This window comes from Hydra vulgaris, chromosome 13 (assembly GCF_038396675.1).
Source record: "Hydra vulgaris chromosome 13, alternate assembly HydraT2T_AEP".
In the NCBI taxonomy this organism is placed as follows: Eukaryota; Metazoa; Cnidaria; class Hydrozoa; order Anthoathecata; family Hydridae; genus Hydra; species Hydra vulgaris.
The window spans coordinates 5,351,339-5,378,959 of NC_088932.1; the positions used below are offsets into that span (position 1 = coordinate 5,351,339).

The following is a 27,621-nucleotide window of genomic DNA, read 5'->3' on the forward strand; positions in this document are numbered from 1 at the left end:
TTTTACTAGAAACCATAGATAAAATTATATATATATATATATATATATATATATATATATATCTATATATATATCTATATATATATATATATATATATATATATATATATATATATATATATATATATATATATATATATATATATATATATGTTTGTGGCTTTTCAAAATACTTGTAGCTATTAAGCAATAACGTTAAGGTGGTTGCCTAATAAACAACATTTTTTTGGCCCTGTGAATTTAAATAACCAAATTTTGGTCTATTACATAGCCTTGACTGAAAATATATTTACAAGACGCTCTTTTTTTTTTTCTTTTTTTTAATTATTCTACTTTATCGTTAAAGATTTTAGATTTTGAAGCATGGTATCTACTGATAGTAACATAGTATTAACATCAAAGTTTCAACATAGCTTCAAGGTGATAGTAAAATCTATTTATCATACAAAGTTTTGATTGACTCGTTTAGTCAAAAGTTTGGCCTCCAATAGTAAAAAGCGTATTTAAAACATAGCACTATTTGTATAAATTTGTTAAAAATGTATAAAGTTGTTAAAAATAAAAAAGTTATAAAACTCAAAAAAGAAAAACTTATGATGTATGGATTATATAGAAGAAATGAGTTGTTCCTGAAAATTTTAACTTATTTCAACCATTCACGCTTGAGTAATCATGTTTTAAAACCTAAAAGTTAGTTAAAATCATAAACGTGAGAATATCATTTTTTTATCTAAAATAATATCGTAACTTCTTTAAGATATGTTAAAAACCACCAGCAACATAAGATTCGCATTTTTCATTCTCATTACTTTTATGCATTGCGTATTTTGATTGCTCGTATTTTTTTTATTTGTTTTTTAATGACTGGTCTGTATAACTTTTCAATTCTTGCAACACGTTGACGATTTCGTGCAATAGATTATTATATTTATATAAAATTTTTATTTAACACTATGTAAAAAACGAAAAACAGAAGGTATTATCTAAATTGAATATATATATTATCTATATATCATTTTAAAGAGGATAAAATTCTGCTAACTCGGTGTAGTTAAAGCAATTTTAAAACGTTATAGCGTCTGTGTGATATTTTGTTGACAACGGCATATTTCCGTTAAATGATTAGGTCTGTGAATTATGAAAAGACGAAAAAAATTAAATGAGAAATTTTGCAGTATCATAGAGTATAAATGTTTATTGCGAAAAAACCCAGACCGAAGATTCTTTTTTTTTTCATTAAATCTTCTTAAAAACACAATCGCTTGTCCAAATTCGAATAAGATTTTAAATTAATATGGTTTTCAGGTAAAATGAACATCTTAGTTTAAAAATATGGTACGATCGTTTATTGGCGCATAATTATAAGCTCTTTTTTTGGTCGGAATTCGAATATTTTTTGTAAAAATTGATTGAAAGATTGTGCTTTAATAACTATTTATTGCTAATATACGTTAGAACCGATTAGAACTTGGATCAATAGTAAATGAAGGCACTTTTTCAAAAGATTTAACTAAATTTATGTTAACGCCGATGAGTGAAAGTGATCTAAAGACTCCAAAATGGTGTTCTTAAGATTCGCTATTAGGGGTAGTAAAAAGGTTTAGAAAATAAAATCACTTGTCTAAATTTTAATAAGATTTTAAATAAATAAGTTTTTTAAGGTGAAATAAACATTATAGTTTAACAATATGATATGTTCTGATCGTTTATTGCCAATTTTTTTTAATTATAAGCTCTTTCTTGATCGGAATTTTAGTATTTTTTGTAAAAATTGATAGAAATATTGTGCTTTGACAACTATATATATTTATTATACCTCAGAACCAATTAGAACTAGGATCAATAGTAAATAAGGCACTTTTTCAAAAGATTTTAACTAAATTCATGTTAACGCCAATGAGCGGAATTTATCTAGAGACTCCAAAATGGTGTTCTTTAGATTCATTATTACGGGTTATAAAAAGGTTTTGAAATTTATATATTAAAAAAAAGTTTCTTTAAGTATTATAAAAACCTGAAACAAAAAAAACTATAACTAGGGAGTTTAGGCAATATTTATAGCAAATGTAAATATTTTTTATATTAAATGCATTATATTTCTTAATATATTTACTTTTCAAAATGGTTTCAACCACCTCTGTAGCTTATTTAGTTCCAAAGAAATACGTGTTTTAATATTTTCAATTCATAGACTTTTTATGAAATATTTTCTTAAAGTATCTCGTTCAATTTTTGGCACCGAAAAAAAAAACTTTTTTATCTTTTTTTTTTTTGCGTAAAAAGTTGCGTAAACTAACTTATAATAAAATTTTATTAGAAAATAAATTGTAAATCTAAATTATTTGAACAATTCATAAGTAGAATTTTTTGGGGGGTTAACGCAGACGTACCATGAAGTAGTCAAATAACTGTATAATATGTTTGAATATGTTTTAAACCTTTTTGACACAAAATAAATTTGCAAATGTTTTAATTTATAATACGTTGAGTGTAACAAAACTTTGATGATAAATATTAACTTAAATTAATTTTATTTTTCTTTAATAAATTATCAATTGAACAACGTGGACCCAAATAAAACACGCCGAAAACGTCAAAATAAGTACAAAATAAAAATAAATCTAAAATTTATTTTTACACAAACAAAAAAAGAAATTAGTCAAAGACTTGTTAATTATTTCAGTATTGTTATAGATTCAAAAAAAGATTTAACCACTTATAGTCTACTGATTCGACTAATTTATTGTTTTCAGCACCTATCATAATATAAAAAATGTTATATTTTTTAATGGGGTTTAGGCCGGTGGCCAACTTTGATTATCGCTTCATCCCGTTGGACACATCTAATAACTGAAATTTCTATATTGAATCAAGCGTTTCTTAGTATTAACATTTTAAAAATGTAAACTTGCCCCTTTTTTACTTTGTAGTTTTTTCACAATCTATCATTTTACTTTCCTTTATCGTGCTTTATCGTTTTCTAACGATTAGTCTATCGTTGATAATTAGTAATTTACGGAACAAATAAAGCGACCGAACGTTATTTAAAACTTTATAATAAATCTTTCCGTAAAATATCTCTGTCACGTTAGGTTAAAAATATAAACAGACAATATGGCAGGTACATCGTTAAGCGACAATATTTGTTTAATTCATTTTGTTAATATACCGTATAAGTGCATTAAAAAATGCAGTACTAAAGCTTTAAAAAAAATATTTAGCACACGAAAAAGGAGGTGCAAGCTTTGAAATAAAAATGGAGATGTGGCAAGATTTTCTTATAGAACCATTAACGCTAAAACAAAAGAGGAATTCAACTCAATGGCAGATATTGTAGAAATAGAAATCTTTGCCATGGGTTATTTTTACCATCCAAAATCTTACGAGCGTATTTGTAATGTTTTCAAACTTGAATGAGCAGAAAATAATAAGCAGACAGAAAAAATTGACTGGGATGAACAGCAACAAACTGATCTAAAAGAATGTAGGAAAACTAATAAAGATGAGGAAATGCAACAATTGACATCTATAAATGCAAGCACTGACAAAGCTCAGACAAAAAGAAAAAATTTCGGTGTAGACAATTTCAAAAGAAACAAAAATGGAATTATGACAAGGTAAAATTGTACATTATTAACTAATTTTATTTAATAATCTATAGCTAATGCATACTTTATACCATAGTTTTTCTCAAAAATCTCTCTTTATTTTATTTTTTAATTTGTTTGATTTGGTTGGCGTTAATGGTGCGGAAATAAATATTATTAAAATTAAAAAATTAATTTTTTGTTTGTATTGCAAACAGTTTAACAGGAAAATTATATTTTTACAATATAACTAAATTTTTTTTTTTAAATTGCATTAGAGTAACTTTTTGATGATAACTGTTGAGAGGGTAATAACTGTTTAGAAATAATAATTTTCAATGCTGGTTGCAATGCTACAACGAACGCTTGAATCGCTCTCAAGATCAGAAACATTTGATTGTGCAAGGTTAAGAGAAGCAGCCAACTATAAATTCAATGAAAATATTCTTATACATATTAACGGAAAGAACTGTGTTGCTCTTGAAGTTAAATATCATCAAACGTGTTACATAATTTATACAAAGTGTTTAGCAAATCAACGCAAAGGTCAGCCTAAAGTTCAATATTACAATAAATTTTTTCATATATTTTCAAATGAAATAATAATAGAAAAATTAATTAAAAAGAAGAAAATCATGTTTATGTCAAAGTTGTTTAGTCTGTTTGTTTCAATCGTTTATCCTGAAGAAAATATTGATGCCAGTAATTATAAAGTGTCCCGTTTAAAGTCAAAGATTCACGCAGCTTTTCCAAAATTAATTTTCCACACACCTGGTAAAAGAAATTCAAGTGATATAGTTTTGCTTGAAAATCTATCAAGTGGCCATTTTGCTGAAAAGAGCCTTGTTTATGATAATGAAACATCACAAAGTGAGTTTTCTCAAATAGAACCTTTGTCGGATACTGATAAACCTCAAAATATCAACTATGAATTTGTTGATACAAGAAGCATATATAGAACAGCATTGCATTTTCGAAATATAATAAATACAACTCCTGATTTCTTTTCAACATGGCCTCTATTATCTTCTGAATTCTCATTTAAAAATATAGAGAAAATTGTACCACCTGGGTTATTTAAGTTTATATAAGTTCAAATGGGCACAAACAAACACCTAAATCTGTGGCATTGTCACAATCGCAACAAGACAGATAACTGGATCAAAAGAGTTGATAAAAATATTGAGTGGTTTTGGTCATCACAATTTCAGCCACAATGAGGTATGAAACAATTTCAGCCACAATTTCAGCCACAATGAGGTCACAACTTCAGTTACAATGAGGTCACAATTTCAGCCACAATGAGGTCACAATTTCAGCCACAATGAGGTATGAAACAGCATTAGCATCTATCAATCTAAAGGAAGATGTAGTTTTACCACAAGGTAAGATTAAACAATATCTATGATGAAAAATAATTTTAATTCTAAAGTGATCAAAACAAGGCTTTCGTAAGTGCTATCACCATAATATAAACAATAATATATTCAAAAAATCAAAATAAGGCTAATATGGCTAATGGAATCATTGTTCAACCTTTAAATATTGGACCAACCCAAGAAAAAAGAGAGGTATAAACAGTGCACAATGTATGGGGAAAAACTAAAGGGACAGTTTTAACTAATTTATAAATACAATTTTTCTTGTCTAATCTTTGCTATGTTAGGAAAGATATAGAAAAAAATGGTTTATAGTTTTTAAAAAGGTGGCTGGATGACATCTTGCCCTTCCCCCCTCACATGGAGCACTGCATATCAATTATACTAAATCAAAATTAGAAACTTTATGATCTTTTTTGAAACATTTATATTGTTTGTTAAAACTACATAAATGTTTCAAAAACATTTTTATACTAGTTTTATAGCTAACAATTCTTTTTTTTTAGTAGGTGTTTATTCATTTATGTTTCTATATTGGATTTAGCTATTTTCTATTTTCTGAGTTTACGAATAGATTTGTCGTAAGACTTGGCGAATTTCATTCTATGATGTCATTTATGACTGCTATTGCTAAAAGATTTGATGGATTTGGTTTTAAGGTATTTAATTAGTTTTAAACATGAGGATGAAAATTTTAGAAGATAGCTATTTCTATTTAGAGATAAAAGATATTTTGACAAATTTTGATTTTTTGTGTTAAAGTTTTTGATAAAATTATAAACTTTAATTTTTTTTAAATAATTGCAAGCTATCATTTATTAGTTTATTAAAACTCTAAACTTTGGGCTTTAATATATCAGTCTCAATTTAAAGATATTGTCATTGAATCTGGTCTAGCGGCAGAGGGAGCAATTAAAGGTATTCTCACAGGTAAACACTATTACAGAAGCATAATCGTGCATAAAATCATGTTTGAGGCTTCAAGTCGCCTTAGATTTGAATCATTCTTGAACTCCTTGGATGTTGACAACCAACGTGAAGTAGAGGATTTCTGCTTGTTATTAATGGAATTACATGGAACTTCTGAATTCCACTGGTATATTGAAAGTGGTTTGTTTGTTGAAATTAGAGTAATTATTATTGAAATTAGTATTCCCGCCTCAGTTGGTATCATAAAATCAACAAAGTCGAAGCTTATAAATATACTCGAAGATAAACGTATCGATAAGTTATCAGTGGATATTCCTAAAAAACAACGCATTAATTTTGGACGGTATGGCTATATTGCAAATAATTAAACCTATACCCGAAAATTTTGAGAAACTCAGTCGATTGATATTCACTATGGTAATGAATTTTGCCATAAGTCAAATAGAGTTGACTTTGTTACGGACAGGTATCGAAATATTAGTATCAAACATGCCGAGCGACAAAGACGAGCTGAATCTGGTATCCAGAATGTTACTAAATTCGGGCCTGATCAAAAAGTACCCAAACAATCGAAGAAGTTTATGAGTGTTGGCAGCAATAAAGAGAAACTGGTTAAGTTTCTCTTGGAAGAACGGAAAGGTTATGCAATAAACGAAATAGAGATATTTATTACACATAGTGATAGCACATACTGCTTCAGAAATTCGATTAGTACGGAATTGTCCGAACTTCGTAGCGACCAAGAAGAAGCTGATACTCGGTTATTGTTACATTGTAAGCACGCATTGGTTTCATATGCTCATGTTATACTTGCAAACCCCAATACAGATGTGTTCATAAGTGCATTTTACCATAGTTGGTTCATCTCTGCAACTCTTTATTTGAAACAGGATGTGGAAACAAACAACGTATCCTTAATGTAAATAAAATCGAAAAAAAAGATTGGTTACGATTGGTGTGATGCAATGATTGGATTCCATTCCTTTACAGGTAAATTTAAATTAAATTTCATAAGTGAAATCATTATCTTTCTTGCAAAGAATTTATTTTATGCACTATTTTGCTACTTTATCATAAATAATGTATTAAATTGTGCTGTTTATCTAAACTAATTTTGTATCTGAAAACGTAAATGTTTGAAGTGTTTCTACTTATTACTTAGGTTGTGATGCAGTGTCTGCTTTTCAAGGAAAAGGTAAATTATCTGCTCTAAAGACGGCAGGAAAGAAAAAAGAATATTGTACAGCATTTCGAGGTATCGGAATGTCACAAGATGTATCAGATGACGTTGTTAATGGCATACAGAAATTTGTTTGTCACCTTTATGGTGCAAGCAAAGAAGATGTTGTCAATAAAACACGATATTACTTGTTCGAAATGGGCAAATCTACAGAAGAGATGCTCCTCCAAATTATGATTCGCTTATTTTACACATTAAACATGATAATTGCAATGCTTACATCCGAAAAAATGCATTGAAAGGATTATTAAATGTTCCTTCGCCCGATGGTTATGGTTGGTCTTTAAATGGAGACCAGGTAAACTTGGTTTGGACAACAATTCCACCTGCACCCGATTCACTTTTTGAATTTGTTCACTGTTCTTGCAAACCTGTTTGCGTCACAAATCGATGTTCTTGTAAACAATACAGATTCACATGCACTGATCTATGCGCATGCGGTGAAGCGTGTGAAAACACCTCGTTTGACGAAAGACTCGATGATGATGATGATGATGATGATGATGATGATGATGATGATGATGATGATGATGATGATGATGATGATGATGATGATGATCATATGGATATTCGGTATAGCAACGCAAAATTTGCATTACCGAACATTTTTGTTCGCTAATGCAACCTGGCGCGGCCTATGTTCGTTTTTGTAACAATTTTGTTCGTTATTGCAACTTGTTGTTCGTTATTGCAACTCCGGGAACAGACGTTAGAGCCTTATAAGTTTTTTGTTTTTTAAGAATTTATTTGATCGTAATCGGGCAATAAATTTGTTGAATCGCCATTAAATACTAAATAAAATATTATATACATACATAAAATATTTTATATATATATATATATGTATATATATATGTATATATATATATATATATATATATATATATATATATATATATATATATATATATATATATTTAAAAAATTTTAAAATATACTCTACAAGTAGAGTGCTCAAAGTTCTTAAAAGAACAGAACAATTATAAATTAGTAGAAAATCACTTAACAAAAATTTATCTTATTTAACACTGTGTTTCATAAATGAAGATTCATCATAAAATCATCATTTCTGATGAGTCTTTACTGATGATACACAGTGGTTAATTTTATAATCACTTAACAAAAACTTATCAATGAGATAAATTTTTGTTAAGTGATTTTCTACTAATTTATAATTGCTCTGTTCTTTTAAGAACATTGAGCACTCTACTTATATTCTAAATATAAAGTTGTTGTATTTCGCTTTTTCTGTTTTCTGTTTAAAACAAAACAAAAATTCAAACTTGTCTAAAATTCTTTCAAGGTAGTTCAAGTGATATCGAAGACTTGGATACATTTGTTACAGCAGGTATACGATTTATTCATATTTGTATATAATTTTTGATACACGTATTTGTGTATATTATATGTTATAAATTATATATTTATATGTTAAAAATTATATATATTTTTTATAAATTTTGATACATATATTTGTATACAATTTTTGACGCGTAAATATATAAGAAATAAAAGTGTTGTTCAATAAATATAGTCTTAATAAGGCATTAAGCTTGAACTCATAAAATTAGCAGTCAAAATAAAGCCAAAAAGTAAAGATTTTACTAAATGATGACTTAATAATAGATTTTTTATTTTTGGATCAGAATTTTTTTGTTCGACAGATTCACAGGTGTAAGGTTGCAATACAATCTAATAACTTGCATGAAATTCTTTTTAAATTTCAAGTCTAGATGTGAGAGAAAGATCCCCGATACAGTCTACCTTATTTTGTGGTAATATTTTTTTTATAACTGTTTGTAATAAAATAAGGATATAATTAAATGTTTATAGGATTGAATCTGTTTTCAAAGAAATGTATGATTGAAATAGCACTTCTCAGTTGCTATAATCTATTTATTCTGGTCAAGTAAGTATCTTACTTAAATTTATAATTCACAGATACATTTTTATATAATATACTATTGAGTCGGGATAGCTCAGTTGTATAGTGTGCTGCTATTATTGTGATGGATAGCCTGTCGCAGCAGGATTGCAGATTCAAATCCCACCTTTGCCAGTTACTATTTAATTATGAAGGGAGTTTGTTTTGAACAAATTTGAAGGTCCCTAGAGTTCATTAAATAATGTGTTCTTAAAAATATATTTTAGCATTTGTTTATTTATTGGGAGTTGTTTAAACATCAGTTTGGAAACAAAATGACGTGTAATATTTTAATATAAATAAAATCTTTTGCAATATTTTATTTTTGAGTATTCAATTTTCAATACTTGAAGTCAAATAGTTTTTTTTTAAATCGACTTTTAGTCTAAGTAGATAAAACTTACTAAATGCTAAATCCTTAAATAGTATTTTTGTATTTGATGTTCAGTTATACAGTTACAGACATAACTGGTTTATTGTTGGTGGATAAGATAAAAGTTTGTATTACATAAAAATAAAGGAATTTACACTCTATTATTCCATTTGCTTTATTTTTATTTTTTCTTGATTATTTAACATGTTTTTGCATTTCCGTTTATTTATTCAGAAAATTTTTGTAACAGAGATCTCCTTAGCCTAATGACAGAAGATCAATTGCATGATCTTTTTAAAGCTTTTGTTTTAGCTTTTAATAGTTTGAAGGTAATCATAATCTAAAATATTATTCATATCTTTATTTCTAATTATTTCATCTTAAAATCATCTATTTGGATAATATTCAACTTTCCAGTATTATTTTTGTTTTTTAAGTAATGATCTTTTTAGGAGAGTGACTATGTATTTAAAATTCTAGTGCCTGAATCTATTGTATTTATATTTGCTAAAGCTAGTAATGTGTCAAGAATAAAGGTAATCTAAAAGCTTTTGTTTTTAAATTTTTTATTCTAGTTATTAATTACATAAATTATTAAATATGACTTATTTATATAATTAAATATTACTAATTTGTATAATTATATAAATAAGGGATTTTTTTAAATAACTTTTATTAATATCATAACTATTTTTAATAATATTTTTGCGCATTCTCGATTTAGGCTGAAGTAGCTCTCTGTACTTACATTTCTGAAAGGCAATACAAACTTTTATATATTTTTTTTTATTTTTCTTTCAACTAATTTACCATTATTAGTTATTACTACACATTTATTTATTTTTTTTAAGAGATAAAAAGCGTTTCTGTAGCTCACCAGAATCAACTTGTAAAACTGGTAAGACTGTAAGACTGGTATTTAATCAATATATATATTTTATTTAATGTTTATAGCAACAAGGTATAGAAATAAGTTATTTTTTATTATTATAAAACACCCAACCCTTAAAAATAAAAAAAAATAAAGTTGGCAAAAAATTGCAGACCTTGATATGTTTTAGGTCATCATCAGATCAGCAAAAACATTTATTGACAAGTTCCATCATAAAAAGTAGAAACCTAAACCGTTCGGAAATATTTGGCAACCTCAAACGCTAAGTTCAGCAGTTAGGTTTGCATTGTCAAATGCCGACCCTAATTCCGAGGGCTGTAAAGCAATACTTTCAAAATTTAAAAAAATGTAAAAGAATTGAAATATATTTATCTTTAATGTAATAAGAATAACGTTTTTATATTTTTTTTTTATCTTTAAGATGTAGATTTTTCAGTATCAATTTATTCAGAAAATCAATTATTAAATGTGAGAATTTTAAAGTCAAATTTATTAAAGAATTCAATAAAATAGTTTTAGATATTAAATAATAAATTATAAAATGTGTGTTCTTTAAATTTGAAAAATAAATGTTTATTTTATATATACATATATATATATATATATATATATATATATATATATATATATATATATATATATATATATATATATTTTTATTATTATTTTTTTTGTTTTTTTTTTCAGAAATCCTTTAAAGATATTGGCAAATCAAATTCATTTATAAGTACTAAGGGTTTAAAAACAGATCCGACAATAATCATTGATGTACCACTTGGATGTTCAGCAAGTGTGAGTTGGGTGTTTATATATATATATATATATATATATATATATATATATATATATATATATATATATATATATATATATATATATATATATATATATATATATATATATCATACATATATATATATATATACATACATATATACATATATATATATAAATATATATATATATATATATATATATAAATATATATATATATATATACACATTATTTTTTATATTTTATTTATATTTTCAATATCGAAACCAATGTAGAAGATTGAAAAAGCTAAACTGACTTAGCCGATAGGATCAGTGGCAGAAATGGTTACGTTAACGTTTTTGATGTTTGCAGAAAATGTTGTATTCAATTTATTTTAATTTTAGAAATACATTATTATTAATAAAACCTATAAATTATTAAATTTCGTTTTTATAATTGAAATAAAACTTGATATTTAAATTTCTGATAAAATATTTCGACATGGTTACATCATAGAAATATAGCTTGCAATATACTATTGGAAAAAAAATAAAAAATACTGAAACCTTTAGAAAATAATAAAATAATCAAACAAATAAATACTGAAACATTTATAAAAATTAAATTTGGGCTCCTCATATTAGGTACAACATATTTTCCTTAAGTTGGTGAAAATGAATGTAAAATATAATTTCTTTTAGTTTTTTTTTTTTTTTTTTTTTTTTTGTTATTCACCTCCTCAAGGCCATGAAGGCCACTACAGATGAGGAGGCTACTCAATAGTGGTTATAACCCTCTCTCAAGTCTATAACTCCGAAACACGAACCTCGACGAACAAGGCCGCTGCGCGGAGAAACAAGTTGAGCGCGGTACTACCAGGGACGTCTCGCTTCTAAAGCGAGCACTTTACCACTACACCACTACCGCATACATTAACTACAGTTGATACATTAACTACAAAAAGTGCTTCAATATAAATACAAGGTAAAATGTAAAATTGAATTGCGGACCATTATTCTAAAGGTATTTCATGTTGCAACAGCTTTTTAGTCATGTTTATTGTTTTTATCAATAAACAGGAACTATAAACATGACTACGCTGCTCCAACCAAAACCCTCAGTCGATGTATTTACATTTTCCTGCATGCTCTCTCTAATAGTCAGTAAATGCATTTACACTTAATAACATACATTACTAATATATTCATATTAATTTAATTTAAATTAATAAAATAATAATGGTCCTTAAAATATTATATTTTGGTTTGCACAAAAGTTCGCATTTCACTAGTGTGTACTTTGCATTTTGCCGATTTCCTTATATTCGACAAAAATTAAAGAGATAAAGGGAAGCACTTGCACCCTTGATCCGTAAGCACCTTTGATCCTAAAGCGTTATCTCCATTCCTGCAAAACCTTTTAAAGAGGGCTGATAGCCAGCGTCGAATAACTATTTTACAAGGGAAACCTTACTTGCCTAAGTTGCAAATAGAACTTTATTATTATTAATGATTTAGATAATACTAAAATTAGTATTATGTTATTCTATTTGTCATTATAGAAATTGTGTTTCTGAATTTTCAAATAAAAATAAAATGCAAATCCTGAAAATGATTATTTTTTAAAAAGATAATATTTTTCAGTTTCTTGATTTTAATTCGGGGCGGGATTTATTATTCACTAACAAAGGCAGAGGCTGATCTTGCCTTTTTTTTTATGTTTGAAATAACTTTTCGACATGGTGTAAACTCCAAACATTTTTATGGTTATACTTACATTAAATAACGATGCTTTGCAAATACTAAAATAAAAATAAATATTATGCCCAAATAAATTTAGCCCCCCTACCCCATTTGTGAGGGCAATTAGTTTGCAAAATATTTTTTATACTATTCTAAACTAATTTCAAATTTAACAATTAGTTTGAAATTTCATGAAATAATCTTTTAGCGTTCAAAAATTATAGCTAGATAAATATTGTAACCCTCTCAAATTGAGGGGGATTCAAACTTTTTATGGACATAATTTTTAAACGCTAAGAGATTATTGCATTTAATTTAAAATTGAATGATGAATATGTTTTTAGTTAACAATAAAAAAAAAATATTATGGTAATTTGTTATCTTCACATTTGAGGTCAGGGGAGGGGTGTTTTTTGGAGGCATTTTTTTTATCGGGCTCTAATAGTAATAAAAGGTGCTGTAACGACTATTGTCGCGGAGCATAAAATTTAAAATTTATACTTTAACAGCCGTTAACAAATGTTTATCTAGTCTACCTTTAAAAGAATTTACTGTCATTGCAGAAACCACTTTGTCAGGTAAAGCATTCCAATGAGGTATCACTCTGTTCGTAAAAAAATTGTGTCTAATGGTTGTTTTTGCAAATTCTCTTTCAAATTTCATTGAATGACCTCTTAGACTTTGGGAAGAAGCTTTATAAAGCACTTTATACCACAATATCTTATCAATACCAGTTGTTATTTTGAAAAACTCAATAAGATCATCTCTTGTACGTCTTGTTTCCAGAGTTTTGCCAATTTTTCAGTATAACTTAGATGTTTTAGTTCAGGTGCTACCTTTGTTGCTCGTCTTTGAATTTTCCTAGGTCATTGATATCGTTTTTATTACCTGGACTCCACACTGGAACTGCGAATTCCAGGTGTGGTCTAACCAGCGATCTGCATAATTGCCCTACCAATTCAGTGTTAAGGTAAGTAAAGCTTTTTCTTATTAAACATAAGATTCTTTGTGCTTTACTTGTGGCTGCTTGAACCTGATAATTCCATTTCTTATTGGATGAAACTATTACACCTAAGTCTAATTATTATGTTGTCATTTTTAAAATAAAACTTTAATTGTCGTGTTTCATAGTGTAATTATAGTTAATATTTTTTCTTCCAATGTGCATAACACTGCATTTGCTTATGTTAAAATCCAATAACCATACATTTGACTTTAGTATCATCAGCGTATAGTTTTGTAATTGAAGAGATACATTGGGGAAGATCATTGATATGTAAAAGAAAGAGAAGAGGACCCAATACAGAACCCTGTGGCACACCGCTATAAATTTCTCACCAATCTGATACAGCTTCACTCATTACCACTCTTTGTTTTCTGTTTTAAAAAAAAAAATCAATCCAATTTAAAATATTGCCTTTTATTCCTTTGTTAGAAATTTTATATATAAGTCGATGGTGGGGCACCTTATCGAACGCTTTTGCAAAATCTAGGAATAATATATCAACTGGATAATCATCTTTAATTTCAGTTGTAATAATATTGAAAGTTTCTAAAAGGTTTGTTAGGCATCATTTATTTTGTACAAATCCATGTTGTTGAGGCTTTAACAGATTGTTTTCTGTTATATAAATTATCAGCTTTTTTCTAATTATTTTCTCTATTATCTTACATTGTATTGATATTAAAGAGATAGGTCTGTAGTTGAGCGGATCTTCCTTGCCTCCATTTTTAAAAAGTGATGCAATGTTTGCAGATTTCCATAATTCTGGCATCTCTCCTGAATGAATCGATTTCTATCGAGTATTAATGACAAAGGTTTGGATAATCCTTCTGCACAATGCTTTAGCACATAGGGACTGATGTTATCACAACCAAGTGACTTGTTTTCATTAAGTTCTAATAAATAATTATGTACAATACCTTCTTTTAGTTCTTGGTCCCAGTCACATTCAAATAGTTGCATTGTTTTATTGATGAAATGTCGTAGATCTTGATTTTCTTTGACAAATACTGATTGGAAACTACAATTTAGTAGATTAGCAATGACTTTTTTATCTGTTATTATTTTATTGTCACTAGTTTTAAGTGCTTGTAGTTTTGTATGTGTTTGATTTTTTTGTGCATATGCATAGAAGAGTTTTGGGTTATGTTTTACATCTTTTGCTAAGTTTATTTCATGATCAAGAGTAGATTTTTTAATTTGCTTTTTAATCATTTTATTAACTAGTTTGTATTCATTATTTAGGTTTGTATTTTGGAAGTTTGTAGCACGCACTTTGCACCATAGATTACGTTTTTTTCTAATTAGATTCTTGATTTTTATGTTGATGCATGGATTTTGGATAGAACTAGTGGGTTTGAAGTGGTGAGGAATATATTGTTTGCAAGCTTTTTCATAAATTTTTAAAAAGTATTTATAACATTGGTTTGTATTTATTTTATCAAATATTTTATCCCAATTCACTTTATAAAACATGATATTCATTTCTTGGTATTTTTCTTTTCGAAAAATAAATCTCTTATTGTTGAACTTTTTCTCACATTAATTGAGTATGTTAGTTTTCCATTTTAAGATGTAATGTCTTTTAGTAATTTGACCATCGCAATTTTATTACATAGTAATTTATTCATCGCAATTTTTTGCAAAGCATCTTTAATTGACGTAAGTATAAACAAATAAATGTTTGGAGTTCCATGTATGGAAGTTCTCTCTCCAACAAAAAACACGTTGGTTCAGCCCTTGCAGCAAGGGAGGGTCTGGTAGCTAAAAAATAATTAAAAAGCTAATTGAAATTAAGACTTTGTTATAGTTAAGATAAATCAATAACCTTTACACAATAGTCTAGTTAGTAAGTTCTGCACTATATTATATTGATGTTATAAATAAATATCTTAATGCTTGCCTTTGAAAAATATATAGCTTATCCCCAAGAGGTGTGCGTGGGGTGACGTGGGGGATGGGGCTTACTACCTTGATTCTCACCCTTAACGCGCTCTTGATTGAAATCAAACTCAAATAATAAAAGTAAGAAAGTAAAATGCCTTAAACTTTATTTTTCTTATTTAAAACTAGTATTAAGATGCATGTATGTATGTAAGAATACGAAATGATCATTGTAAACTTATTTACATTTATTATAAACTTAAAATTGCTAAATTTGTTTATTTTGGAAAAACGCCCACAGAAGGATTTTCAAAAAACGTATTGGTTTGGTATAGATACTAGTGTAATAAACTATTTTTATTTATTTGAGATTAATTTTTTGAAAAAAAAGTATAAACAATTGTAAAATGTAAAAAAATATTTTAATTTCTTCTGTTTTCATTTTTCCATTAGTCAATTTCTTTTACCCAAAAAACCCATTCCGCGGAGCATTCCTGCTTTTTTATGATGAAGTTTAGATTTTATAAAAGGAGTTTGATTAAAGAAAAAAAAAGAATTAAATCTAAACAATAAATTAGAAATAACGAACCTTTTCTATTCATCCATTATCAAAAAATAAGTGAGTTCGGTAATGCAACCTGGATAGTTTCGGTATTGCAACAACTACTGTTTAAAACCCAAATTCCCCGCAAAAAAAATAATGTCAAAAGCGAAATAAATGTTTTTTGGACATTCGACATGAAATATATTACATCCATCAAGAAAAATAAGTTTAAAAAAGTTTTTAAAAAAATTTTATGTAACGTTTTTTTTCAAAATCAAAGTAGGAGATTGCACATTAATATATTATAGAAAGTTTACTTGAACTAAGAAACTTAAAATCGCCATGATGATATGAAAAACCTCAAAGTTTAGGTAAGTGGATTTTTTTCGTTTATAGCTTGATTTAAAGGGAATGAATAAAAAAGACATATCCGAATCATTTTTTGATGATCCCATGCCTAAATCCTCTTTTTTAGATTTTTTGGTAATGCAACGCCTTTTTCGTTATGGGTCTTATCTGTAAGGTTTTTTTTTCTCAAAAATTTTTTTCGTAACTAACATATTTTAAAAATTTATATCTTTCTGATAAAAATGAAAAAAAAAAAATCGCAAGCGATGCGGGTAAATTCTAAAATCCTGTGTGCCGATGACAGCGTTACAATAGCGAACACAGAACCACATACTGATGATGATGATGATGATGATGATGAAATAGAGTCAGAAAGCGATCTTGATGAATGAAAAAATAGTTGACATTTCTAGTATTTTTTCTTTTTTTAAACTTTAGGTGCTCTACTTTTTGTTACACAATATATGAGTACGAGGTAATTCAATTGCATCAACGAAAACAAAACTTATTATCTTGAGACATGGCCGACGAGAATAGATATCAAGTAAATGGGGGGACGTAAGTCTAAAAAGGTTACTATTCCAAATTTGCAAGCTGATCCGACAAAAAAGTTTAAATTTGCAAACTAAATGAGCTAAAAGGTCCACATTTGTCAACTAAATGAACAAAAATTTATTATTTGTTACCCCTTCCCCCTCCCCTTCCCCCTCCCCCAACCTCAATTAACGTCGGGTCTATCCTTGAGAACAATGCATTTTAAGGTCAATGTTGTTAGAAAAAATGTATTCAGTGTTTAATTTACTACAAGTAAAATATCACTTTCACAAAATTTGACCATAATTTTTTTTTCCATTGCCCTTATGGGGTAAAAGACCCAATAAGGGCAATGGAAAATTTCTGTTTTTCGTATCTTGGTACCATGCTCTAACAATATCGAAACAAAAAACTTAGTTATTACAAGCGTCCAACGAAAACTCATTTTTAGTCACATTTTTGCTATATGGCCACCGGCCTATTGTTCAGTGCAAATAAGTTTACGGAAAATTTTAAAACACATTACTAAGTCAATTTTAAGGTGCCGAACTTCAAGCGATTCCAAACCAAGCAACTGTAGTTTATTATGATAGGACAAATTTCTAAGGTTCCTAATTTTTTTAGTAAATTTTCGTTGGGCACTTTCAACTGATTTAATTAATCCAATTTGATGTGGCGACCAAACTGGAGAACAATATATTAGGCAATTCAGTCACGTGACAAATTCCGTATACAAAATTTGCGAAGTTTTTTATATATAAAGAAGACTTTTTCAGATTAAATTTAGATCGATTTTTTTAATCTATTATGCCATAGTTAAACGTTTAACGAAAAGTAAAATGATTAATTTTTCATAAAATATCTGCTAGAATTTTCAATATCAGTTTATCTGGCTGTAGGAGCGGTTTTAATTAAGTTTTTGTAATTAGATTAGCTTAAAATTATTTTATTTGCTTTCTAGCATCCTTTAAAATAGTATATAACTATTTTTCTTTGTTTCTATTTTTTTCTTTTTTTTGGGGGGGGGGGGGGTTTTGTGATGAATAAGTTGGTCTAAAATAACTTTAAAAAAACTAAGTTTTTGCTAATATTCGGGTACTCAGCTTAATTTTTAAATTTAAGTTAAAACCTGCTAAATCCCGTCCTCTTCTTCCTTTCAGTCCGTCTTAATATTTTCAAAATAGTTTCAAAAATTATTTCGGTAACTAATTTGCAAAAACAATATAATAATTTAATTGTATAATACAGTATTTGTATAAAATTAGCCTTATCATAATGAATAATAAAGAATTATATGATTGGTATCTATGTTTGAGTGATAAATCTTTGAAAATGGTGTGCTCGAATTTCAGAAGCTGGTTCTCCAATTTGTTTTCAGTTCTGAAATCCTGAAAAGGATACCAACTCTCCTAACACTAGAGTATTAGGCAAAGAAAATATAGATTTTAATTTAAGTTTTCTTCTCCATGATCGCAGAATAATAACATTTCAAAACGGAAGGTATTCTAATGATATAAGAGAAGTTATTATGGGGTTAGTTTCTTTGAATGTCAGCATGAACAAAGTTAACGAAGTTATCACAATTGTCTTAAAAAAACTGGCAAAGATAGATATAGAGAAGCTTCCCTCAATTGGTACAAAATCTCGATTTATGACTGAGGCTTTAGCACTTGCTCAACTTCAAGTTGTAGAAGAAATGATAAACACTGTAGAAATTAATTCGGGCGATTGTCTTCACAATGACGGTACCACTAAACATCATAGACATTTTCAAAATTTTCAAGTTACTACCACAAATGGAAGTACTTTATCTTTTGGATTATGTGAAATGGCTGGCAGTGATGCAGATTGTACTATTAATGCATTAACCAAAACATTAGATGATATATATATATATATATGACATTTTAGAAAGAAGCAGCAAGGAAAACGATTTTTCTAACCTTGTATGTTCTTTTAAAACTACCATGTCTGATCTTGGGCCAGTTAATCCACTGTTTAATTTAAAGCTTAAAGATATGAGGAAAAGTTACTGCCTAAAGTTATAAAGAACTGGAAAGGTTTAAAAAAAGGCAAGCAAGCATATTTCATTGAGATGTCTAATTTTTTTTGTAAATTGCATTTATTATCTAACTTTGCAACAGAAACTGATTAAACAGTTAAATCATTAGAAAAGTTAGTTTTAAGTAGTATTTATGAAAATATTTTTGCATTTAATACTGCTGAATCAGGTGCCACTAGATTAATAAGAACTGCATGTAAAGCTTTTCGTGTAAGGGGAAGTGATGAAGCTGGAGTTGCTGGGTATTTTAATGCATTTCTTGCTGGTAAAGGATAAAATAAGTGTTTCCTTGCACCCTTTGTTGGTAACAGATTTAATATATTATATTATAATGCTGCAGCTTTGTATTTTCATTCAAAAGATATTTTAGAGTTTCTTCAAAATTGGCCAAATCAAAATAATCTTTTACTTGCAGTTAAAGAAGATATTAGCAACAAATTATATTTAGCAGAAGTGCGGGCTCTTGGAATAGTTGATAAAATAATTACAGGTCCACTTTGGCGGATAATTGAATCACAAAAGAAAATTCTTGATATGAATCCATTTTTGTTAACCCTAAAAATGAAACTTTCAGATTTGTGTAAAAATGCATCATCGATTATGATCTCGAAAACACCTATATTAAGTCCAAGTGATGTTAATATTCATAAAGATATTTTGTATGATAAATTATTTCAAAAGACTAATGATACTGATTTAAATATTTTAACACAGCAGACATAAGATGTAATTTGTCATTCTTTGTTAGTTGTTCTGGAAAGACAATCTGTTGATCAACTTCCTGGAGGTAAATATTGGCATCCTTCTGATAATATAAGTAAGGCTGCAGAGAATGTTCCAACAACAAACAAAGCGTCAGAAAATGATTTTGCGGTATTGAATCTTTTAATTTGTACAAAGCCAAATGCCAAAATACAAACTATACAAGCTTACACTATGTGGTATAAAAACAAAACACTAGACTGGTTGGATAAAAAGACTTTAGATGAGCGTGACTCATTGCTTAAAAAGGCTTTAACAAACTTTAATAAAATGAAAGATAAATACAAACAAGGTCATTAGAATTAAAGTTTGAAATTAGTGAAAGGTTGTCTGAAAAGCATAAAGCTGAAAAAACAGTTGAAGATAAAGCCTTCTTAAAAAAAGCTAAATCGGTTAATGAGTTGTTAAAATTGAGGACGAAGGTGTGATTGACCTCAAAAGAAGCAGATGATGAATATGTTTTATTAGTTGACACATTTAAAAGCAAAAAGATATAAGGAGATCAGTTGGATTTTTATAGGTATGTTATGGAAGTTAAATGTGAACCTAAATATTTTTACAAAACTAAAATGCATGGTAGTAAGTGAATAGACTTAACAAACTATGAGTTGTTCAGTAATTTGCAATCAGTTATTAGAACAAGAACTTTTTCAGAGCCCATTGAGAAGAGTTATTCTTATTGAAAGAAAAGAACGAGATATTTTGATTGCAAAACAGAAAGAAGAGTTAAGTGAAAAATTTAAAAATGCAAGACTGTCTCAATTAGCAAATCAACAAAAAACAAATATCTTGGCTGTCATTCTAAATGTTAATTATCTTGTTGGGAAATTTGAAATAATGAAAATTGACACTAAAAAATACTTTTGGTGTACAGGTAAAGTTCTTCGAGTAAACAAGTCAACTCCTAACTTGAAAAAAACATTGTTTGATGTGGTCTATGAGACTGGGGAAAATCAAGTATGGACTTTTCCATTGCTTGTTGACCTTGAAAAAGGAAAGGTCATATATATATATATATATATATATATATATATATATATATATATATATATATATATATATATATATATATACATATCATATATGTATAGATATAAATCGTTTATGTTGATCTATAATATTTATTATATCGTATCTATAATAATTAAGAAAATTTAAAAATGGGCAACCTTGTGTTTTATTTTTTCACAATTTAATGTTGTAATAGAGTTATGACTATATTAATGTGTAATGTGTCTATGACTATATTAATGTATATATATTTTTCTGCTATACATTTTTTCTGTATATATATTTTTTCTAAAGATTATTTGTGAACTGAAAGTCTTTTTATTTGTATATTGTTTAAATGATAACAGACAGATTATTGCCTAAAGTCGTTGCGTAAAATTTTTACGCAGTTATGATGGTAAAAAAAATGGTAAAAAATAACTAAAATATAAAAACGCATTTTTTTGTCTAAAAAAATGTTAAATTAGTTAGTATAAAAATGCAAATTTCTTGACAACCAGAAGTGCTACAAAATTGGTTAAACCGTTTTTAAAACAAGATTAACATTTTGAATGCAATAAAATTAAAATTAACATTTTAGCTTAATTACATTACGAGATCATAAAATGGACTGAAGTGCCTATTTTAAGTAACATAGTTTCTTTGTACTAGTTCTTTTTTTTTAATTCTTTTTAAATTTTTCTTAAACAATACGAAAACAAAAAGTTAAAGTAGGACTTTAGGACTGATGATTTTTATTTTATTAAGTCTTTAGAAAAACGTTTTATATTATATACCGTAGCGTGGGGTAATCGAGCACCATTTTAATAGCTTTTTTCAAAATAAAAAAAAAACTTGTAGATAATTTTAAAAAGTGAGATATGTTATTTTAGTACTACATTAAATCTTTCATAGAGGTACGTTGGATTTAAGAAAAAATATAAAGCGAAGAATTTATATTAAAAAATATACGGGTGCGCATTTACCCCACGATTTGGGGTAAACGAGCACCTAATTATTTTTTTGATAAAGTTATCAAGTTTGTATAGAGAGGTGTGTCTATATATATATATATATATATATATATATATATATATATATATATATATATATATATATATATATATATATATATATATATATATATATATATATATATATGTTTATATATACATATATATATATTTATATATATATATATATATATATATATATATATATATATATATGTATATATATTTAAAAAAATAAGATTTAAAAATTTGTAGACATCCTATTTTGGGGGATCTTTGGGACCCAGACCACGGCCTAGTTTCACCTATTGGTATTTTTATTTATGGTTTTATTTGGTATTAGCTTTTAGGTAAATTCGGCTCTGTATGTATATTTATCAAATATGTATGTGTGTGTGTATATATATATATATATATATATATATATATATATATATATATATATATATATATATATATATATATATATATATATATACATATATATATATATATATATATATATATATATATATATATATATATATATATATATATATATATATATATATATATATATATATATATATATATATATATATATATATATATATATGAATATATATAATATACAAATGAAAAATCCTTGATATATATATATATATATATATATATATATATATATATATATATGAATATATATAATATACAAATGAAAAATCCTTGATAAATATATAATTCATTGGAACTAAGATAACAATATATAAAAAACATATAAATATATGAAAGACACTATTATAATATTAACGCATATACAAGTCACCAATAGTTTCTTTCAAAAAAGATGTTGTTTTTTTCATAGAGGGGACACGGAAGATGTTTTATGATTGATTTTCCTTCTGTTACAAAATAATCAGGAACTTGTGGTTCTTTAAAGGAGATGATTCTTGGGTTTGTAGTATCAAAAACTTGTCTAAAGTATTTAATATTCCAATTGTTATCTTTTTCTATATTTACAACTTGGCCTACAAAATGATATGGTGTCTTTTTTCCTTCAAACCTTACAATAACATAAGAACCCTCTGCTAATAAATATTCAGAGGTTGCAATCACTCCAGGATTACACATTCCTTTAGAGCAAAGAGAATCTAATTTGTAAGTGCTTTCATTTGAGTAGTTGTCAAACTTTTTATCCATGTGTGCTTGTTTTTGATGGAAAAGCGAATCTTCAAGGTCATAATCATCATATAAATCACTTTTTTCAGTAAATAAATCTTTTTTTTTTAACATTTCACTTTTTTCTTTCTGTATACCATCAGATTTCTTATCAGAAGCTTCTTCTAGGTCAATATACATCTTGGAGCTAGAAGGTATATCATAATCAATCATTTCTTTAAAAGTATTCACATATAATTTTGAATTTCTTTCTTGTCTTTCTATATTTAAGGATTCATTAAGTTGAGTATTCTTTATTTTGATTAGCTTGTGTTTTGATTGGAATTTAGAAGCAGAAGAATCTGTTGCAACATCTTTTAGTGAAACACTTTTTCCTGGTGAAACCTTAACTTTTTTCCCACGCATTACTGCTCCAGGCTTTTTAGCAGAAGCTTGTCGAAGTTCTGCAAGACGTTCAAAAACTAATGGGGATACTAAGTTCTGAGAAGATTTAGATATGTCTGTCCTTGAAATCTAGTTAATAATTTTTTTTCTGTTTAGTGGGTAGATACCAGATGTTTTGAACCCATTTACAGCAAACTCTTGTATGTGATTCATATTAGTCAAGAGATTAAGGAGCAATCTTGGAAAAACATTTTTTGGTAGAGATGTATAAAATCTTCCTTCACCAATTTTCCATTCAGTAATTATTTTTCTCCATGTTGATTTCATTGGTCCATAAACTGCAAGGTCAAGAGGCTGTAGCAAATGCGTACTATTAGGAGGTAAGAAGACCATCCTAATGTTGTTAGTTTCACAAATTTCGATAACATCAATAGACAAATAGCATGCTAAATTATCACCTATAAGTAGTTTTGGTGTTTTGTTGTCAACATGTCTGAAGTAAGGTACTACTAATGTTTGCATCCAATCTTTAAAACAGTTGCCATCAAACCAACCAGATTTTGTACGGTTATAGCGTGCACCAATTGGACCTCCAAGTATCCAAGTGTCCATTAGACGCTCAGCTTTATACACTGTATATGGAGGAGGAAAAATACCATCTGCAGTACATGTAAACATTATAGACACTGATGACTTTGATGTATTTATAACTCTTTCAGCATGTTTAGCACCTTTCCGAAATATCATTTGTTTTGACTTTGGGTCATCAGAAAGATTAGTTTCATCATAGTTTATTATGTTTTGTGGTTGAATATTTTTTATTGTATCTTCTAAGTTGTTAAAAAATCTATTAACAGAGTCGCATGAAATTGCAGCACGCTTTCTACAAATATTTTGACATGCTCGATAAGACAAAACACTTTTATGCCGCTCTAAAAATGACCTTACCCAATCATCACCAGGCAAATTTTCATTAAAAAATGGGCAGTTTCTTCCAGATTTGTTAAGAAAACTTTGTACAAATAATTTGAGGTCTATTTTATCAAATGCATAGCCAAAATCACTAAAAATTGCAATGTATTGTGCAATTGACATCTCCTCGTCTGGTTGCAATGAACTCTTTTGACCAACCACACTACTTTTGCGTAAACCACTAATATGACACCTTAAAGTTTTGTGTGGTATGTTTAGTAGCCTTGCCACACGTTTACAAGGTTCTCCATCATTAACAAGTTGGATAGCTCTTTTAAGTTCACTATCAGTGTAAGTTTTGGACTGTTTTTGAGTTGATTTTATATAGTTTCTCACCATTTCCACAAATCTGTTATAAAAAAGTAAAAAAATATGAGCTAAAAACTCAAATTATTTGTATCTTTAAGTATTAATTTTATTATTAAAAATATTATAAGAATAAAAACCAGTATTTTCAAAAGGTGCTCATTTACCCCATATATAGCTGCTCAATTACCCCACCTTACTTTAAACACATATATTTTATGAACAATTTATTTATAAGACTTGAAAACGTATACGAGTTTACTGCAATATATGAATGGTATACTAAAAAAAATTCAAAATTCTAAGAAAGTTTTAACTACAAATGCTTACCCTTAGTGTTTCCAGTTATTAGTTTTTACGGGTTTCTATGAATCTACACCGTGATATAATTAACTTGTTATTGGTTATTTATTTCCTTCCAAAAGAACTGTATTTAACAACTTATACTTTCTTTAAGTTACTTTATGTATTTTTAGCTTGAAAATGAACTAAGCATTATTAATAAATGTTTAACTTGTCTTTTAAAATGAATATATTAACGGGTGCGCGATTACCCCGTGAAGTGCTCGATTACCCCACGGTACGGTAGTGTTTAAGTTTTGTTATTTTTTATTTACGGAATAAACTAAGGGGCTTGGTGACGAGACCATTTATGTCTTCTTCTTGCCGCTGCTATTTGTAATTATTTTTTGGTTTACGACTATAATAAATTTATATGGCAATAAAAAAAAAAAAAAAAAGTTTTCTTACTTGAATGTTATGAAAAAAAAAAAAAAAGTTTTATAATTATGTTTGAACCAAAACTTAAGCAATAATTAAACAAACTACGCACTGTTAATTGCTTTAAACTGATTGAAAGAAATTAAAATTTTTTATTCATTTATTCAACCAAAAATTGAAAAATTATAAATTTTTTTTAATTTAACAAAATTAGGTTAGGTGTCACTCATATAGTTAAAAATTAGTCATTGGAGTGACACCTAAATAAGATTAACAAACAAAAAAATTAACAGCAATAATAAAAGCATGCGTAAATTAAATTTAAAAATAATAATAACGATAAAGCTATATAATAAGGTAAATAATAAGACAAAAAATATGAAAACACTCAAAAACAACAGCAAACAAAAACACTCAATAACAATAGCAAACAAAACACTCAATAACAACAGTAAACAAAAACACTCAATAACAACAGTAAACAAAACACTCAATAACAACAGTAAACAAAAACACTCAATAACAACAGCAAACAAAACACTCAATAACAACAGCAAACAAAACACTCAATAACAACAGCAAACAAAACACTCAATAACAACAGAAAACAAAACACTCAATAACAACAGTAAACAAAAACACTCAATAACAACAGCAAACAAACACTCAATAACAACAGCAAACAAAACACTCAATAACAACAGTAAACAAAAACACTCAATAACAACAGCAAACAAAACACTCAATAACAACAGCAAACAAAACAATCAATAACAACAGTAAACAAAAACACTCAATAACAACAGCAAACAAAACACTCAATAACAACAGCAAACAAAACACTCAATAACAACAGCAAACAAAACACTCAATAACAACAGCAAACAAAACACTCAATAACAACAGTAAACAAAACACTCAATAACAACAGCAAACAAAACACTCAATAACAACAGTAAACAAAAACACTCAATAACAACAGCAAACAAAACACTCAATAACAACAGCAAACAAAACACTCAATAACAACAGCAAACAAAACACTCAATAACAACAGCAAACAAAACACTCAATAACAACAGCAAACAAAACACTCAATAACAACAGCAAACAAAACACTCAATAACAACAGCAAACAAAACACTCAATAACAACAGCAAACAAAACACTCAATAACAACAGCAAACAAAACACTCAATAACAACAGCAAACAAAACACTCAATAACAACAGCAAACAAAACACTCAATAACAACAGTAAACAAAAACACTCAATAACGACAGCAAACAAATAAAAACAAACTTTACACAAACGAAAAGGCAAACCACAAAAACTGAAAAATGAAAGCAAAAACTACAAAACGAAAAGGCAAACAGAAGAACTTCTACAAACTTAAATTAAATTAAAAAATAATAATCTTGTTATTTTTAGCGAAAAAAGAAAGATGTAGAAAATATGGTACAAAAGAAAAACAACGAACAACAATAAAAATAATTAGCAAAAAACGCACAAATAATAACAAACTTCACACAAACAAAAAGACAAAACACAAAAACTACAAAATGAAAGCAAAAACTTCAAAACGAAAATGCAAACACTAAAACTCTTACTCCAAAATAAAATTAAATAAAAAATAATAATTTTGTTATTTTTGTCGAAAAAAAAAGATGTAGAAAAATTAGTAGGGATTTATTTTTACGTTTTAATTACAACTTTTCATTACTATTTCGAACTGATCTCGAACTTCTTTCTTTTAAATTTTAAATTTGCTTTAAATTGATCTTTTTTGTTTTGTTTTTGCTTTATTAAATCTGTTTGTTTTTTTATTCTTTTATTCATTTTCGTGTTTTATTTTTCTTCAATCTTTTAATTCGTTCATACCTTTTAATAATTTTCTTATTTTACTTTGTTTTTAACTCATCGTTATTATTCTTCAAAAAAAATTCCTTTCGCCTTTAAAAAATTCCTTTTCCTTAAAAAACCGGAGTATATAATAATATTTAAAAATTGGAGTATATAATAATATTTCACATTGGTTTAATAATTTTCAAGAATTTTCATAATTTTGGGCTATTACTTGTCAATTTAATAAAAGTCCTAAAGAACATTTATAAATTACG

At 27.3% G+C, this 27,621-nt stretch overlaps 2 protein-coding genes and 1 long non-coding RNA gene across 3 annotated transcripts; 2 read left to right on the forward strand and 1 right to left on the reverse strand.

The window, feature by feature from the left end:
• Positions 1-3,924: 3,924 nt before the first annotated feature.
• Positions 3,925-11,023, forward strand: LOC136089571 (uncharacterized). Its single transcript, XM_065815622.1, has 3 exons — positions 3,925-4,674; positions 9,581-9,642; positions 10,965-11,023. Exons 1-3 carry the CDS (start codon positions 3,926-3,928, stop codon positions 11,021-11,023), a joined length of 870 nt encoding a protein of 289 aa, XP_065671694.1. The 5' UTR covers position 3,925.
• On the forward strand, positions 4,675-8,970 carry LOC136089376 (uncharacterized). The gene is made up of 3 exons (XR_010642997.1): positions 4,675-5,625; positions 8,440-8,484; positions 8,865-8,970. It is a non-coding gene; the product is annotated as an uncharacterized LOC136089376 (long non-coding RNA).
• Positions 11,024-22,762: 11,739 nt separating the features above from the next.
• Positions 22,763-24,953, reverse strand: LOC136089572 (jerky protein homolog-like). The gene is made up of 3 exons (XM_065815623.1): positions 24,949-24,953; positions 23,693-24,824; positions 22,763-23,632 (listed from the first exon to the last, which is right to left on the reverse strand). The coding sequence occupies exons 1-3, from the start codon at positions 24,951-24,953 to the stop codon at positions 22,763-22,765; spliced, it is 2,007 nt and encodes a 668-aa protein (XP_065671695.1).
• Positions 24,954-27,621: the final 2,668 nt, after the last annotated feature.